Source organism: Felis catus, chromosome X, assembly GCF_018350175.1.
Source record: "Felis catus isolate Fca126 chromosome X, F.catus_Fca126_mat1.0, whole genome shotgun sequence".
Lineage (NCBI taxonomy): Eukaryota > Metazoa > Chordata > Mammalia > Carnivora > Felidae > Felis > Felis catus.
This window is the reverse complement of record NC_058386.1, coordinates 22,020,501-22,035,479: the sequence shown is the minus strand read 5'-3', so window position 1 is coordinate 22,035,479 and position 14,979 is coordinate 22,020,501. Positions and strand designations below refer to the sequence as shown.

The window sequence follows — 14,979 nt, the reverse complement described above, 5'->3', positions numbered from 1 at the left end:
CCTAATAAACCTATCTTACTAGTTTTTTAATGTTTATTTATGAGAGAGAGAAAGATAGAGCACAAGCTGGGGAGGGGCAGAGAGAGAGGAAGACACTGAATTCGAAGCAGGATCCAGACTCTGAGCTGTCAGCACAGAGCCTGATGTGAGGCTCGAACCTACGAACCATGAGATCATGACCTGAGCCAAAGTTGGACGCTTAACCAACTGAGCCACCCAGGCGCCCCCCAATAAACCTACTTTAAAAGAAAAAAGAATTGGAGAGAGTCATGAAAAGAGGGTGATGGATCTGTATCTGCTGTCATGGAAATATCTTGCATTCATTTTATTAAGTCAAAGTCAAGAGGCAAAACAACATGTACACTGTTAATTGCAAATCTTAAAAATTCAATGTATTTTTATAGCACATCTACATATGAAAAAGTCTCAGATAAGCTTTAACCTGACACGCATCAGATTGTTAACTGTGAATGCCTCTGAAGAGGGGACTGAATTTTGAGGAAAGAGGATATTGTAATTTATCTGTATCGTCAAAAATTTTTACAAGAACATATGTACTATTGTCTTTGTTATTAAAATATTTAAATATACCGAACCACTTAGATAGTAGCTGTGCATTAATCAGATAAAGTGACTGATAGGTGATAAAACAGCAAACCCGCCAGGGCTTAAAACAACAAAAGTTTGGGAACGGCTCAGTCAGAAGGGACTCTGGCTCAGGTCATGATCTCACGTTTCAGTTCGTGAGTTCCAGCCCCGCATTGTGCTCTCTGCTGTCGGCACAGAGCCGGCTTCAGATATTCTGTCCCCCCACTCGCTGACTCTCGCCGGCTTGTGCGCGCACTCTCTCTCAAAAATAAATAAACATAAACAAACAAACAAACAAATAAAATCAGGGGCACCTGGGCAGCTCAGTCGATTGAGCATCCGACTTCGGCTCATGTCATGATCTCGCGGTTCATGAGTTTGAGCCCTGCGGCAGGCTCTGGGCTGACAGCTCTGAGCCTGGAGTCTGCTTCGGATTCTTTGTCTCCCCCTCTCTCTGCCCCTCTCTTCTCCTGCTCATGCTGTCTCTCTCTCTCTCAAAAATAAACATTAATTTTTTTAATAAAATTAAAAATCATAGCAACAACAACAGTTTGTTTCTCATACACATAAACTCTGACATGAGTTGGCAGGTGTCCAGGCTGCTCCCATGATTCCACTTCTCAACAAGGGTCTCAAGGTTGGCTGCTGAACGAAACAGAAAGCATGGATGAGACACACTGGCTCTCAAATACCTTGGCCTGGAGGTGACAAATACTGTTTCTGGTCCTATTTCAGTGGCAGCAGTAGTCACATGACTCTCCCTAAGTGAGGATGCAGTCTCCCTGTCAGGCCAGGAAGAAGAGTGAGACATGGTGTCCAGGAGCGCTTGCAGCCTTTCCCATAAACTGTAACTTAGTAGGTGCTCAACAAAGAGATAAAGAGCAATTATCAAAGTTTGTTATGAAAACAACCCTCCTCTTGGAGTTTCTAAGGAGGCCAGTTTGCCTCACAATTCTGCAAAATTTTCCAATCCTGCTATGTGGCACGTTCTTTGAAACACTGGATCACATTTAATTTTCAAAAGGATCTCGTAAAATCGCAGTAAGGAAGGCTCACCTTTTGCACTCAATAGCACCTTTCTGAACTCACCTTTTAAATGAATTCTAGAATCTCCGTAGGATGAGAATGTTCTCTTTCTATTGAAGCACGGTCAAAACTTTCACTTGTGAGTCTGGGCAACCCTCAGCATGACTGAACATGCAGGACACTTTTACAGATGCCATGAGGCACAAAGACAACCCAGCATTTGCCTCTGGGGCAAGTACTGAGATAAGAGGCAGCAGAAAGAGGGCCAATTATTTTAGCCTTTGCTGTTGAAAGTTAGTGTGTCTGTCAAGAAACCATTTTTTCTCCTGCTAGAAGAACTCTAGGTTCTGAGGAATTCAGCGTCAGTAGATGTTTGCTGCAGAGTGATTTCCATGCTTAAAAAATTACAAGGGAAGCTTTGATTACTGACCATCTAAGTAAGCTCAGTCATTGGTTTATGTGTTCAGTGGCCAGCAAAATAACACACTCCTGCAAAATCCTACTGACAATATCTGTGTCCTTTATACCGACCTCCCCCCCCCCCATCTAACTTCATTTAAATCCCAAGAACCCGTATTTTCTTTGTATTTTCTTACAAAATAGGACTCTAGTGACCAGCTCATTTGGAACATACTTTGATACTGTTGTAGGGATGGGTGGCGGTGCTGTAGTAATCAGGTATATAAACTTCATGGTCTATGGTTCCACTGAGGGACAGGACCTCCCAGGTACACCTGCAGAGAGGTGGAAGGCTCTAAGGTGGAGGGCAGGTGACTCGGGACTGTCTGTATCACAGGAAGCTGGGTGCACCCTAGAGCAGACACAGTGAAGAGCTGGTCAGCAAAGGAGGTTCCAATTAGGACAGCGGGACACACTGGGGAATAGTCAGGGGACAGATGTTGTAAGGCTGGAAAGGGCTGGGACAAGAGGTGACTCAGTAAACGAGGCCCACAAACAACACCCCAACTGTGCTTTATTCTCATATTCACCGTCCTTCACGAGGACTGCTTTTAGCACTTAGGCCAGTGTCCTGGTTTTTAATTACCTGTGATACATCTTGGAGTAGTGAGAAGAATAGAACAAGAAGGGACGGAAGGTTGCCTCAGGCTGGAGGAATCCAAAAGTATGGGCTCCAAATAAAATTGACCAGGGATCTAGTCCCGGCTCTGCCAGTATCGGCCATGTGAACTGGAGAAAATGACAAGTTCTTTAACTGCAAAGTATGCCTGATAAGCTCTATCTTGTAGGACTGTTGGACTAAATGTAATGCTTAGGAAGCGCTTGGCAGAGTAATTGGAAAACAGGAGGTCTTCAATGAATGGTAATCATCACGGGATTTGATTTTTTTTAACTGCAGACAATACCACCGTCCCCCTGGGGAGATTTATTTATTTCAATGTTTATTTATTTTTGAGAGAGAGAGAGAGAGAAAGAGGAAGCAGGGGAAGGGCAGAAAGCGAGGGAGACAGAGGATCCCAAGCAGGCTCTGCACTGTCATCACAGAGCGCAATGTGGGGCTCGAACTCACAAAACTGTGAGATCGAGACCTGAGCTGAGGTCGGGCGCTTAACCAAATGAGCCACCCAGGCACCCCTATTTTATTTATTTTTATTTTTATTTTTATGAGGTTTTTAAATTCAGGAGTTATCAAAGAATATGCAGCTTTCTCAGACAAATGACACCAAATTCATCCATAATGCTGCTTAGCAAGTACAACTAAAGAAAATTTTTCCCAGGTTCAGGATGTGTTACTTAACTTGGGTGTGGAAGAGTCTCCCCCAGCCAGATGCGACTTAGATGTCCTAGAATGTGTCAAGGACCAACGCCTTCGCTCCCAGGGGCCTTTCTATCCAAACCACCCCTATTTTCATTCATTACACCAGCACCAAAAATCTAATCCTCCCTTAGAATTGGCAAAATCACACTCCTGATAATCCAATTAAAAGGCCATTTAAATGCCTTTGGACCTGGTTCCCCACCCAGTTCAGAGCAAAGACAGACAACATAGTAAGTTCTCAACATCCCACCTCAGAGTAATACCACCCTTATTAGACATTCCCTGGAGATGCTGTGCCTAAGACAATGAGATTGTGCCGTGTGTCCAACTGCCCGTGAGGAAGAACACCGGCTACCTTCCATTTCGGCCCATGAAGGAGGTTTTCCTCCGGGATACTGATGATACCAAAGTAACTCAACAGCAGCTTTGCACTCCTGGGTTTTGTCCTTCAACACCGAGAAACCATCTGTCTGGCTGGCCCCCGCTCACCAGCCCCACAGCCTCCCGTGGCCCACCAGGCAGCTTAAATTAACAGCCTGGCCCACCAAGGAACTTGTAGTTTCCTAAAGCCCCAAACTGCCTTTCCTCGGGGAATGTGTGTCTTACTGCTCTTAGCTAGACACCCTCCCCATCCCACCTCTCCCAACCCCTCCCTGCCTCTTAACCTCTTTACTCCTTCTTAGTGGTCCTTTAGGTCTTAGAGGGTCTTTCACCATCCTCCATATGCGATTACTGTTCCTGGACTGTCGCATTCTAAGGACAGGAGTGTTGTATTTATATCCCAGCTTCCCCATTTCTAGCACTGTGACTTTCAAAGAGCAGACGCTTAATTAGTATTTGGAAAATAAATGAGCCAGCAAGCATGAATTCTAGTGTTTCAACTTTTTATTTCTCCTACATTCTTTAATAAGCAAATCCAAGCACGCCATCTTGTATTCTTACAGAACAAGAGACTAAAATGTATACGGAAAACCAAGAACAAATGGCTTTCACTTCTATCCTCTCCATTTTTTGATCCTAGTAATTTTACTGCTAAAGTGTTTTGCATTTCCAAGGAAATGCTTGTGACAATACCATCTTTTACCGTTCTTTTTTGGTAAGCATGAAAGGTTTCCCCATGTGTTTTGCTAAATAATAAAACTCCTTCCCTGAAGCCTATTAAACCGCAACAAATATGCAACCAAAACCATTAATTTAGATTTGAAAATAATGTAAACTTTCTATTAAAGAAATAACACTTGAAATAAAAAGAAAAAAAAGAGTGAAAGAAAGAGGAAAAGAAAGAAAGAAAAAAAATAAAGGACTCTTAAGTTTACCATATAGAACAAGAACACCAAGATGATATTCACTGTGTTCCTTCCAGACCTACCCTGGCCACTGCCATCCACTATTTAGAACGTTGACTACTTTCTTCCGCAAAGAAAACGAACTGCTTCAAACTTCAACATATGAAATACAACCTAAAAAAAAAGAAGGTGAAATTCCAAGTTACCAATACACAACAGGAACACAGATGATACACACTTCTCCGGCCCCACCCTGCCCCTCCACTGTTAGACTGGTGACATACCTTTTGGACCAGCCTGAGACTTCACTTTGAGTGGGATGAGCTGGAGGCCATGGCCCTGGCACGTGCACTGGCCATGGCAGTGATACGAGCCCTGGCTGCGGCTCGGGCTCGGGCTCGCTCCTCCTCATCTCTCAAAGCCTCTTCATACCAGGCTGGGAAAGCACTGGGGACGGTATCGTGAACTTTGGCTAGAAACTCCAGGATTCTCATCTTGCTGGTCTCGGCGTGGGCTCTGGGGCCCCACAGGAACTCATAGCGCGGAGGGTCGCTGTTGGGCACCTGCCGGTACTCCAGGTACTTGAGCTGCACCAAATCTTCAGTGATGATCTTCTTCGGCTCCCCATAGATGAAGTGCTTCTTATCCGAATATACGCCCATCAGATTCAGGACTTCCCAGACCTCCTCCTCCCGGGCGCAGTTGCCTTTCATGAAGATTACCCCCAGCACGATCATCAGGATGCCGGTCTTGGGCGTGTTCTCTTCTTCATGCATCGTGCCATCGACGCTGAGGTCTAGTTTGCTGAGGAGGGCATAGCAGTGCCGGATGGGATCCACTTCCTTCACGTCAATACCAAAGGCCAGCTCCATGTGCTCAGAGGCTCTCTTGAGGATCTCACTGAAATGATACTTGTACTTTTTGATGACATACTTTAGCATGTCTGCCCTCGTAACTGGCTCTTTCTTTTGATACTTCTGCAGCAGGAACTGTACCAACAACACTACCTTCTTGTTTAATGGATCTCTGCGTGAGAACTCAGTGCCCTTAGAGGATTGTTGGCTTCCCTCATCTTGGCTTTTGGCACCTTCATCTGAATTGGTGCAGGAAACAGCTGCACCAGCACTGGTGGGAGAGGAGCTCCCCTTGGCTGCCTGAGGACTGCTGGATGTCGCAGCGGCAGACAAATTCTGAGCTCTATCCCCAGAGAGAGGGCAGGCAGGGGAGGGGGACTCTCCTGCCGCTATGGCTGCTGCGCCTGCTGGTGCTTCTGCAGTAGCCTCAGGGCCCTCCAGACCCTGGGTCTCACCACGGGCCTGGCGGCGTCTCTCACGGGCACGGAGCTTACTCTTCTGACCTCTAGGCATGGTGATAGCAGGTGGGAGTGCAAGCAGTTCGGCTAGTGAAGAGGTCACCCTAGAATATGGAGGAAGAGATGGAGTGCATTGGTAGGGATATTCTACCTGCTCTCCGAGGTAAGCTGCCTCCGCTTACTGTTTTGTGGGTACTGTTTTAGGAACCGACAAAACACAGGCGGGCAGGACTCTGGATCTCCACTCTTCCTCGGGGGCTTGTAACCTCAGTTCTAATTCAGAATACTAAACTTTGCTCCTGACTGGTCCTTTGAAACCTCCCTCTGCGGCCCCTTCAAGGATAGTCCTCCCATCCCAACCGTTCCCAACGTGAAAGTAAGAGGGCATTAGTCCTAACAGCTTGTGCCACAAGTTGGTGGCAGTGGGGGTGGGGCATACCAGAGGAGAACGGGGCCCTCTCTGGGGCACCTAGGGTCTGAAAGGAGGGCAACCCTTCAGTTCCAACAAGTTACTCACCTCAACACCTGCCAGATCGTGGGCCTCCTCCCTCGGCCACCGGTGAGACCACACCACTCAGACTAGACCTCAAGTTCCACAGCAGCGGGGTGCAGCGGAAGTCAGGGTGAGCACTTCCGGCCACGCCCACATGGGCTCCCTAGCATAAAAGCCCGGGTAGGTTTCTGGGTTGGGGGCCTTCCCTGAGTTCTGGTGTCAAGGGAATTACGCTGAACTCAGACATGGGTCTTTCCTGACTTCTGACAGGGAGGGGCCGGGACTTCTCCCTCTGGTGAATTTAGTAAGCGCACCTCAGACCAAGCCTTTCATTTCCATCAGAAACCCCCAGTAGCAAGTAAGGCGGGAGCAGAGCCTAGCAGTTGTCACAGGGACCTTCCTAGAATGACAGCGGGGGGGGGGGGGGGGGGGGGGGGGAGGGACGGTGTGGGGAGGAGGTAGAGGGTGGGTTGAAGGGGGGTGTGGAGGAGGTTGTGTGAGGGGAACCTCTTTGTTGTCCCTTCTTTTCTGGTAGGTTCTCCCCTCATTCCTCACTGTCATACCTTGATTCCTTGTTGGTGCTTCGATACCTCTCGTCTGCTAACTGGAGCCCAGCAGAAATCTATAAGGCAGAAATCTGTAAAGCAGAAATCTGTAAATAAGAACTGACATCTGTAGGGTATTCTGTTCACCATAAATAAGCATGGTATATTGCTCTATTTGAGACTTCTTTTACCTAAGTCTGTTAATAAATTTTTTTATATTTGCTTCCATAAAGATCATGTATATATTTCCTAGTTTGTTTTTTTTTTTTTAGGTATATTTTGGATATTGCTACTCTTTTGAATGGTATATTTTCCATTATATAACCTGTTATTTATTTTGTGTGGCTAGACTTTTTTTACGTTTATTTATTTGAGAAAGGGGGGGGCAGGGTGAGGGAGAGCGAGAGAATCCCAAGTAGGCTCCACTCTTTCAGTGCACAGCCAAATGGGGGGCTCAAACCCACAAACTTTTGGATCATGACCTGAGCCAAAGTCAAGAGTTGGATGCTTAACTGACCAAGCCACCCAGGCACCCCGACTTCTGATTTTGCTGTAGTGATCTATATCAGCTTCCTAAAGTTCCTTATACATTTAAATATTGGACAGCCAATTTCTTTGGAGTTTTTAATTAGGATATCTGATAATCTCTTTTCATAATCCATAACTTATTTTGGTATTGCTACATATGGCTGTATATTAGCTATGCAATAGAGTCTCGACTTGAACAGTAGAAATGGTACCATACCTCTCTGTCTTGTCCTGACCATACTGGGAATGTTTTAACATTTCATCCTTTACATATATGTGCTGTTGATTTTACAATATGGAAATTCCATTCTAATATGTTTGCTAAAAGTTACTAGCATGAACTAGGGTTGAATTTTTATCAAAGGTTTTTTACTTTCAGAACAGGATAAAATGCTTTCTCTTTTCTGTTAACATAGTGAATTCCAAGTCACAGGTTTTTTTCAATGTGATATGATCTTTGCATTCCTTGGACACAGCCTATTTCATTTAATTTGCTGCTGCATTGGATATGCTATGAATTTATTTAGAATATGTATATGAGTGAGCTTCACTCAAGTTTCCCTCCCCCCCCCCCCCCCCCCCGCCTTGGGGCATACTCATCTAGTCTTTGTATCAAGGACAGTTAGCCTGTTAAAGTGGTTGAGTAATTTCCCATCTTCTTGTATGGCTTATAAGAGCTTACCTAATGTGGTGATTAGCTTTTCCTTCATCATTTGGTGTAATGACCTTTCAACCTGGCTGGTCATGGTACATTTTGAGAGCAAAATTTGCCCTGAAAATGTATCAGGACTACAATTTCAGGTTTTATTGTTCAATTAAAGTTTTATATTTCTTTATGGACCTATTTAGTGATTTATATTTTGCTAAAAATTGTTTCATTTTACTTGGGTTTTCAAATGTAAAGAAATGATATTTATAATAGAAATTGCCAATCACATGCAACATTACAAGGGATAAAATAACTCAATATACTTGACAGTCAGCATCAATAATGTTCAATAGTTATAATGAGAAGCTTGTTCAGATTAAGGTTTATTGATTTGTCTCTGTTGGCAAAATCACTCCTGAAGTGACAATGTGTTAATTCCATTAGGAGGCACGTAACATCTGTTGTTTCCTTTGTAGTGTTGTTGGCAGTCACTGAGGATGGTCAGTGTCATCCATTAATCCATTAGGGGCTGCTGAATTGTAATTCTTGAATTCCGTCATTTCTTCTGAGATTAGCTGAAATATATCTAAAGGTAGAACCTTCTGTTATCTTCCATTTTGTTTTCTTGAGGCAAGCCTTTGTAATTGGCCCATTTTACTGCCTAGCGAGACAGATATATGGATAAAGAAAGCTAGATCTCTTTAATTCCAGTAAACTCTTTAGCTCAGAATTGTAATTTTTTGTCATTTTAAATAACAAAAAAATCTTGTTTGAGAACTCCATCAGTTAATAACTGGCTGAATAATTAATCGGTTAATAATTATTAATGAGTAGCACTGGAATAATCCATGTTCAGGCCCTAGTCTTTGTCACATGACATAATACTTGTGCCTACAGATAGTTCTAATTTTAGAAAACAGAAAATTTTACTGTAATTTATTCAAAGCTAGTTTTCTTTGCAGGAATATACTTTCTGTGTTCTTTCTATGTAGCTAATCTGTCAGTATGCCAGTTTACTTTTTTTTTTCTTTTTAACAACTAATAATTTATTTAAAAGGTTGATTTAATCATCTGCAATGGTGACTTCAACCTCAACTCCTGGCTGAATGCTGGTGGAAGTAATCTGTTTGACAATCTCAGAAGGACTATGCAAATCAATGAGTCACTTGTAGATCCTCATCTGAAAAGGATCCCAAGTCTTGGAACCTTCACCGCAAGGAGTTTTTCTTGTATGAGTCTCAGAGTTTTCTTAGGCATCCAAACTGGTCCTTTTCACCATGAGATTCTTCTCCTTTGTGCCTCTGATCAAGTCAGCACATACCCTTCTCCAAAGATTTTACCAGGTTGGCTGCTTAGACTAATTCTAATTTGGTCTACCCCAGAGCTTAAATTTTGACCTCAGGGTAAATGCCTCACTTGCCTTAACCTAGCCCCAGTGCTGGTAAGTCTTCAGTGTTTAATACTGATCCTGGCCTCACACACTAAGAGCATTAATATTTAATTATACTTTGCCTCGTTTTTTTTATTTATTTATTTATTTATTTATTTATTTATTTATTTATTTATTTTATTTTTTCTTTTCTTTTTTTAATTCACATTAGATAACATACAGTGTAGTCTTGGCTTCAGGAATAGAATCCAGTGATTCATCACTTACATACAACACCCAGTGCTCATCACAACGAGTGCCCTCCTCAATTCCCATCACCCATATTCTGCACCCCCATCAACCCTCAGTTTGGTTTCTGTATTTAAGAGTCTCTTATGGTTTACCTCCCTCTGTTTTTATTTATTTTTTCTTCCCTTCCCCGATGACCATCTGTTAAGTTTCTCAAATTCCACATTTGAATGAAACCATGTGATATCTGTGTTTCTCTGACTGACTTATTTAGGTTAGCACAATACCCTCCAGTTCCATCCACATTGTTGCAAATGGCAAGATTTCATTCTTTCATTGCTGAGTAGTATTCCATTGTATGTGTGTATGTGTGGTATACACACAAACACACACACACACACCACATCTTCATACATATAGATGTATATATGGGTATATATATATACATATATATACATATATATGGGTATATATATATACACACATATATATGTATATATGGGTATATATATACATATATATATATGTATATATGGGTATACATATATACATCTATATGTATGAAGATGTGGTGTGTGTGTGTTTGTGTGTATACCCATATATACATATATATGTATGAAGATGTGGTGTGTGTGTATATCACATCTTCTTAATCCATTCATCAGTTGATGGACTCTTTCCATTATTTGACTATGGTTGATAGAGCTGCTATAAACATTGGGGTGCATGTGCCCCTTCAAATCAGCACTCCTGTATCCTTTGGAAAAATTCCTAGTAGTGCAATTGCTGGGTCGTAGGGTAATTCTATTTTTAATTTTTTGAGGAACCTACATACTGTTTTCCAGAGGGCTGTACAAGTTTGCATTCCCACCAACAGTGCAAGATGGTTCCCCTTTCTCCACATCCTCACCAACATCTGTTGTTGCTTGAGTTCTTAATTTTTAGCTACTCAAACTGGTGTGAGGTGGTATCTCACTGTGGTTTTGATTTATATTTCCCTGATGGTGAGCAATGTTGAGCATCTTTTCATGTGTCTGTTTGCCATCTGGATGTCTTCTTTAGAAAAGTGTTCATGTCTTCTGTCCATTTCTACACTGGATTATTTGTTTTTCAGGTGCAGAGGTTGGGAAGTTCTTTATACATTGTGGACACTAACCCTTTATCTGATATTTCTTTTGCAAATACTTTCTCCCATTCCGTTGGTTGCCTTTTAGTTTTGTTGACTGTTTCCTTTGCTGTACAGAAGCTTTTTATCTTGGGGAGGTCCCAATAGTTCATGTTTGCTTTTATTTCCCTTGCCTTCAGAGACATGTCCAGTAAGAAGTTGCCACGGCCAAGGTCAAAGAGGTTGCTACTTGCTTTCTCCTCTAGGATTTTGATGGTTTCCTGTCTCACATTTAGGTCTTTCATCCATTTTTAATTTATTTTTGTGTATGGTGTAGGAAAGTGGTCGAGTTTCATTCTTTTTCATGTGGCTGTCCAGTTCTCCCAGCACCATTTGCTAAAGAGACTGTCTTCTCCGTTGGATACTCTTTCCTGCTGTGTTGAAGATTAGTTGGCCATACATTTGTGGGGCCATTTCTGGGTTCTCTGTTCTATTACATTGATATAGGGTCTGGTTTTGTGCCAATACCATACTGCCTCAATGACTACAGCTTTGTAATACAGGTTAAAGTCTGGGATTGTGATGCCTCCAGCTTTGGTTTTCTTCTTCAACATTACTTTGGCTATTTGTGCTCTTTTATGGTTCCACGCAAATTTTAGGATTGTTTGTTCTATCTCTGTGAAGAATGCTGATGCTATTTTGATTGGGATTCCACTGAATGTGTCGATTTTTGGGGGTAGTATCGACATTTTAACAATATTTGTTCTTCCAATCCATGAGCATGCAATGTTTTTCCATTCCTTTGTGTCTTCAATTTCTTTCATAAGCTTTCTATAGTTTTCAGCATACAGATCTTTTACCTCTTTGGTTAGGTTTATTACTAGGTATCTTATGGTTTTTGATGCAATTGTAAATGGGATCAATTCTCTGTTATCTCTTTCTGTTGCTTCCTTATTGGTGTATAGAAATGCAACTGATTTCTGTACATTGATTTTATATCCTCTGACTTTGCTGAATTCCTGTATCAGCTCTAGCAGTTTTTTGGTGGAGTCTTCCAGATCTTCCATGTAGAGTATGATGTCATCTGTGAACAGTGAAGTTTGACTTATTCTTTTGGATTTTGGATGCCTTTTATTTCACTTTGTTTTCTGACTGCTGAGGCTAGGACTTCCAACACCATGTTAAACAACAGTGGTGAGAGTAGACATCCCTGTTGTGTTCTTGATCTCATGGGGAAAGCTCTCAGTTTTTCCCCACTGAGGATGATGTTAGCTGTGGGCTTTTCATATATGGCTTTTATGATGTTAAGGTATGTTCTGTCTAGCCTGACTTTCTTGAGGATTTTTATTTAGAAATGATGCTGTATTTTGTCAAATGCTTTTTCTGCATCTATGGACAGGATCATATGGTTCTTATCCTTTCTTCTATTAATGTGATGTATCACACTGATTGATTTTTGAATACTAAACCATCCCTGCAGCCTAGGAATGAATTCCACTTGATCATGGTGAATAATTCTTTTAATGTACTGTTGAATTCCATTTGCTAGTATCTTGTTGAGAATTTTTTCATCCATGTTCATCATGGATTTTGGCCTGTAATTCCCCATTTTAGTGCCATCTTTGTCTGGTTTTGAAATCAAGGTACTGCTGGCTTCATGGAATGAGTCTGGAAGCTTTCCTTCTGTTTCTATTTTTTGCAACAGTTTGAGAAGAATAGGTGTTAACTCTGCTTTAAATATATGGTAGAATTCCCCTGGGAAGCCACCTGGCCCAGGACTCTTATTTATTGGGAAATTTTATAATGAATTCAATTTTTTGCTGGTTATGTGTCTGTTCAAATTTTGTATTTCTTCCCGCTTGAGTTTTGGTAGTGTGTGAGTGTATAGTAATTTTTCCATTTCTTCCAGGTTGTCCAGTTTGTTGGCATGTAGTTTTTCATAGTATTCTCTAATAATTGTTTGTATTTCTTTGGTGTTGGTTGTGATCTCTCCTCTTTAATTTGTGACTTTATGTATTTGGATCCTCTCTCTTTTCTTTTTAGAAGTCTGGCTAGGGGTTCATCAATTTCGTTTATTGTTTAAAAAAACAGCTCTTAGATTCACTGATCTGTTCTACTGGTTTTCTGGATTCTATATTGTTTATTTCTGCTCTAATCTTGTTTATTTCTCTTCTTCTGCTGGCTTTGGGCTTTCTTTGCTACTGCCTTTCTAGCTACTTTAGGTGTAAAGTTAGGTTGTATATTTGAGACCTTTCTTGCTTGACACAGGGACGAATTGCAATGTATTCTCCTCTTCGGCCTGCCTTTGCTGCATCCCAAAGGATTTGGACTGTCATGTTTTCATTTTTCTTTGCTTCCATATATTTTTAAATTTCTTCTTTAATTTCCTGGTTGAACCATTCATTCTTTAATAGGATGTTCTTTAAACTCCATGTATTTGGGGGCTTTTCAAATTTTTTCTTGTGGTTGATTTCAAGTTTCTTAGTGTTGTCATCTGAAAATATGCATGGTATAATCTGAATCTTTTTATACTTGCTGACGGTTGTTTTGTAACCCATTATGTGATCCATTTTGGAGAATGTTCCATGTGTACTCGAGAAGAATGTGTATTCTGCTGCTTTAGTATGAAAAGTTCTGATTATATCTGTTAAGTCCACCTGGTCCAAAATATCATTTAGAGCTGTTGTTTTCTTATGGATTTTCTGCCTGGGTGATCTTCCCATGCTGTAAGTGGAATATTAAAGTCCCCTACAATCATGGTATTATTATCTATACATTTGTTTATGTTTGTGATTAATTGATTTATACATTTGGGTGCTTTCACTTTGGAGGCATAAACATTTACAATTGTTAGCTCTTCTTTTTATTTATTATTTTTTTAACCTTCTAAAAAATGTTTATTTATTTTTGAGAGGGAGACAGAGTGGAGCAGGAGAGGGGCAGAGAGACAGGACAACATAGAATTTGAAGCAGGCTCCAGGCTCAGAACTATCAGCACAGAGCCCTACATGGGGCTCATACCCAAGAGCCCCATGTAGGGGGGGGCTGTCAGATCATGACCTGAGCTAAACTTGGACACTTACCCAACTGAGCCACTCAGGTGCCCCTACAATTGTTAGCTCTTCTTGATAGATAGACCCCTTAATTATTATATAATGCCCTTCTTCATCTTGTTACAGTCTTTGTTTTAAAATCTAGTTTGTCTGATGTAAGTATACCTACTCTGGCTTTCTTTTGCCATCCAGTAACATGATGGATGGTTCTCCACCCCCTAACTTTCAGTCTGCAGATGTCCTTGGGTCTAAAATGAGGCTCTTGTAGTCAGAATACAGATGGATCTTGTTTGTTTATCCATTCTGGTACCCTATGTCTTTTGATTGGGGCATTTAGTCTGTTTACATTCAGAGTGATTATTGAAAGATTTGGATTTACTACCATCGTGTTATATGTAGGTTTCACATTTGTGGTGATGTCTCTGGTCCTTTGTAGTCTTTACTGCTTTCCACTCACAAAGCCCCCCTTAGAATCTCCTTCAGGGCTGGTTTAGTGGTCATAAACTCCTTTAGTTTTTGTTTGTCTGGAAAAGCCTTTATCTCTCCTTCTGTTCTAAATGACAGCCTTGGTGGATAAAATATTCTTGGTTGCCTATTTTTCCTATTTAGCATATTGAATATTTCCTGCCACTCCCTTCTGGCCTGCCAAGTTTCAGTGGACAGGTATGCTACTACCCTTATGTGTCTACCCTTGTAGGTTAAGACCCGTTTGTCCCTAGCTACTTTCAGAATTCTCTCTTCACCTTTGTATTTTGCCAGTTTCACTATGATATGTCATGGTGTTGACCTATTTTTGTTGATTTTGAAGGGAGTTCTCTGTGCCTCTGGGACTTGGATGCCCGTTTCCTTCCCCACATGAGGGTAGTTCTCAGTTATAATTTGTTCAAATAAACCTTCTGACCTTTTCTCCTGTTCTTCTGGAACTCCTATGATATGGATATTGTTTCATTTTATGCAGTCACTTAGCTAATTCTCTTATGATCTAGTAATTTCCTTTCC

At 41.5% G+C, this 14,979-nt stretch overlaps 1 protein-coding gene across 6 annotated transcripts in view; it reads right to left on the bottom strand.

Annotated features, from left to right (window-relative positions):
• Positions 1–1,043: 1,043 nt before the first annotated feature.
• The window catches only part of LOC101095955 (melanoma-associated antigen B18-like), a 606,992-nt gene continuing 593,056 nt past the window's right edge, over positions 1,044–14,979 (bottom strand). For 4 of the 6 annotated variants that reach the window (XM_045050420.1, XM_045050421.1, XM_023249202.2 and 1 more), the window contains 3 exons: positions 7,046–7,119; positions 4,962–6,093; positions 4,259–4,851 (listed from right to left, as the gene is read on the bottom strand). In XM_045050420.1, the coding sequence (XP_044906355.1) occupies positions 4,983–6,044 (1,062 nt within the window). In that variant the 5' untranslated portion in view covers positions 6,045–6,093; positions 7,046–7,119 and the 3' untranslated portion in view covers positions 4,259–4,851; positions 4,962–4,982. Of the gene's footprint in view, positions 2,426–4,258; positions 4,852–4,961; positions 6,094–6,506; positions 6,837–7,045; positions 7,120–14,979 lie in introns of those variants that run through there. The other 2 variants (XR_006592853.1, XM_004000370.5) reach the window with 2 other exon arrangements.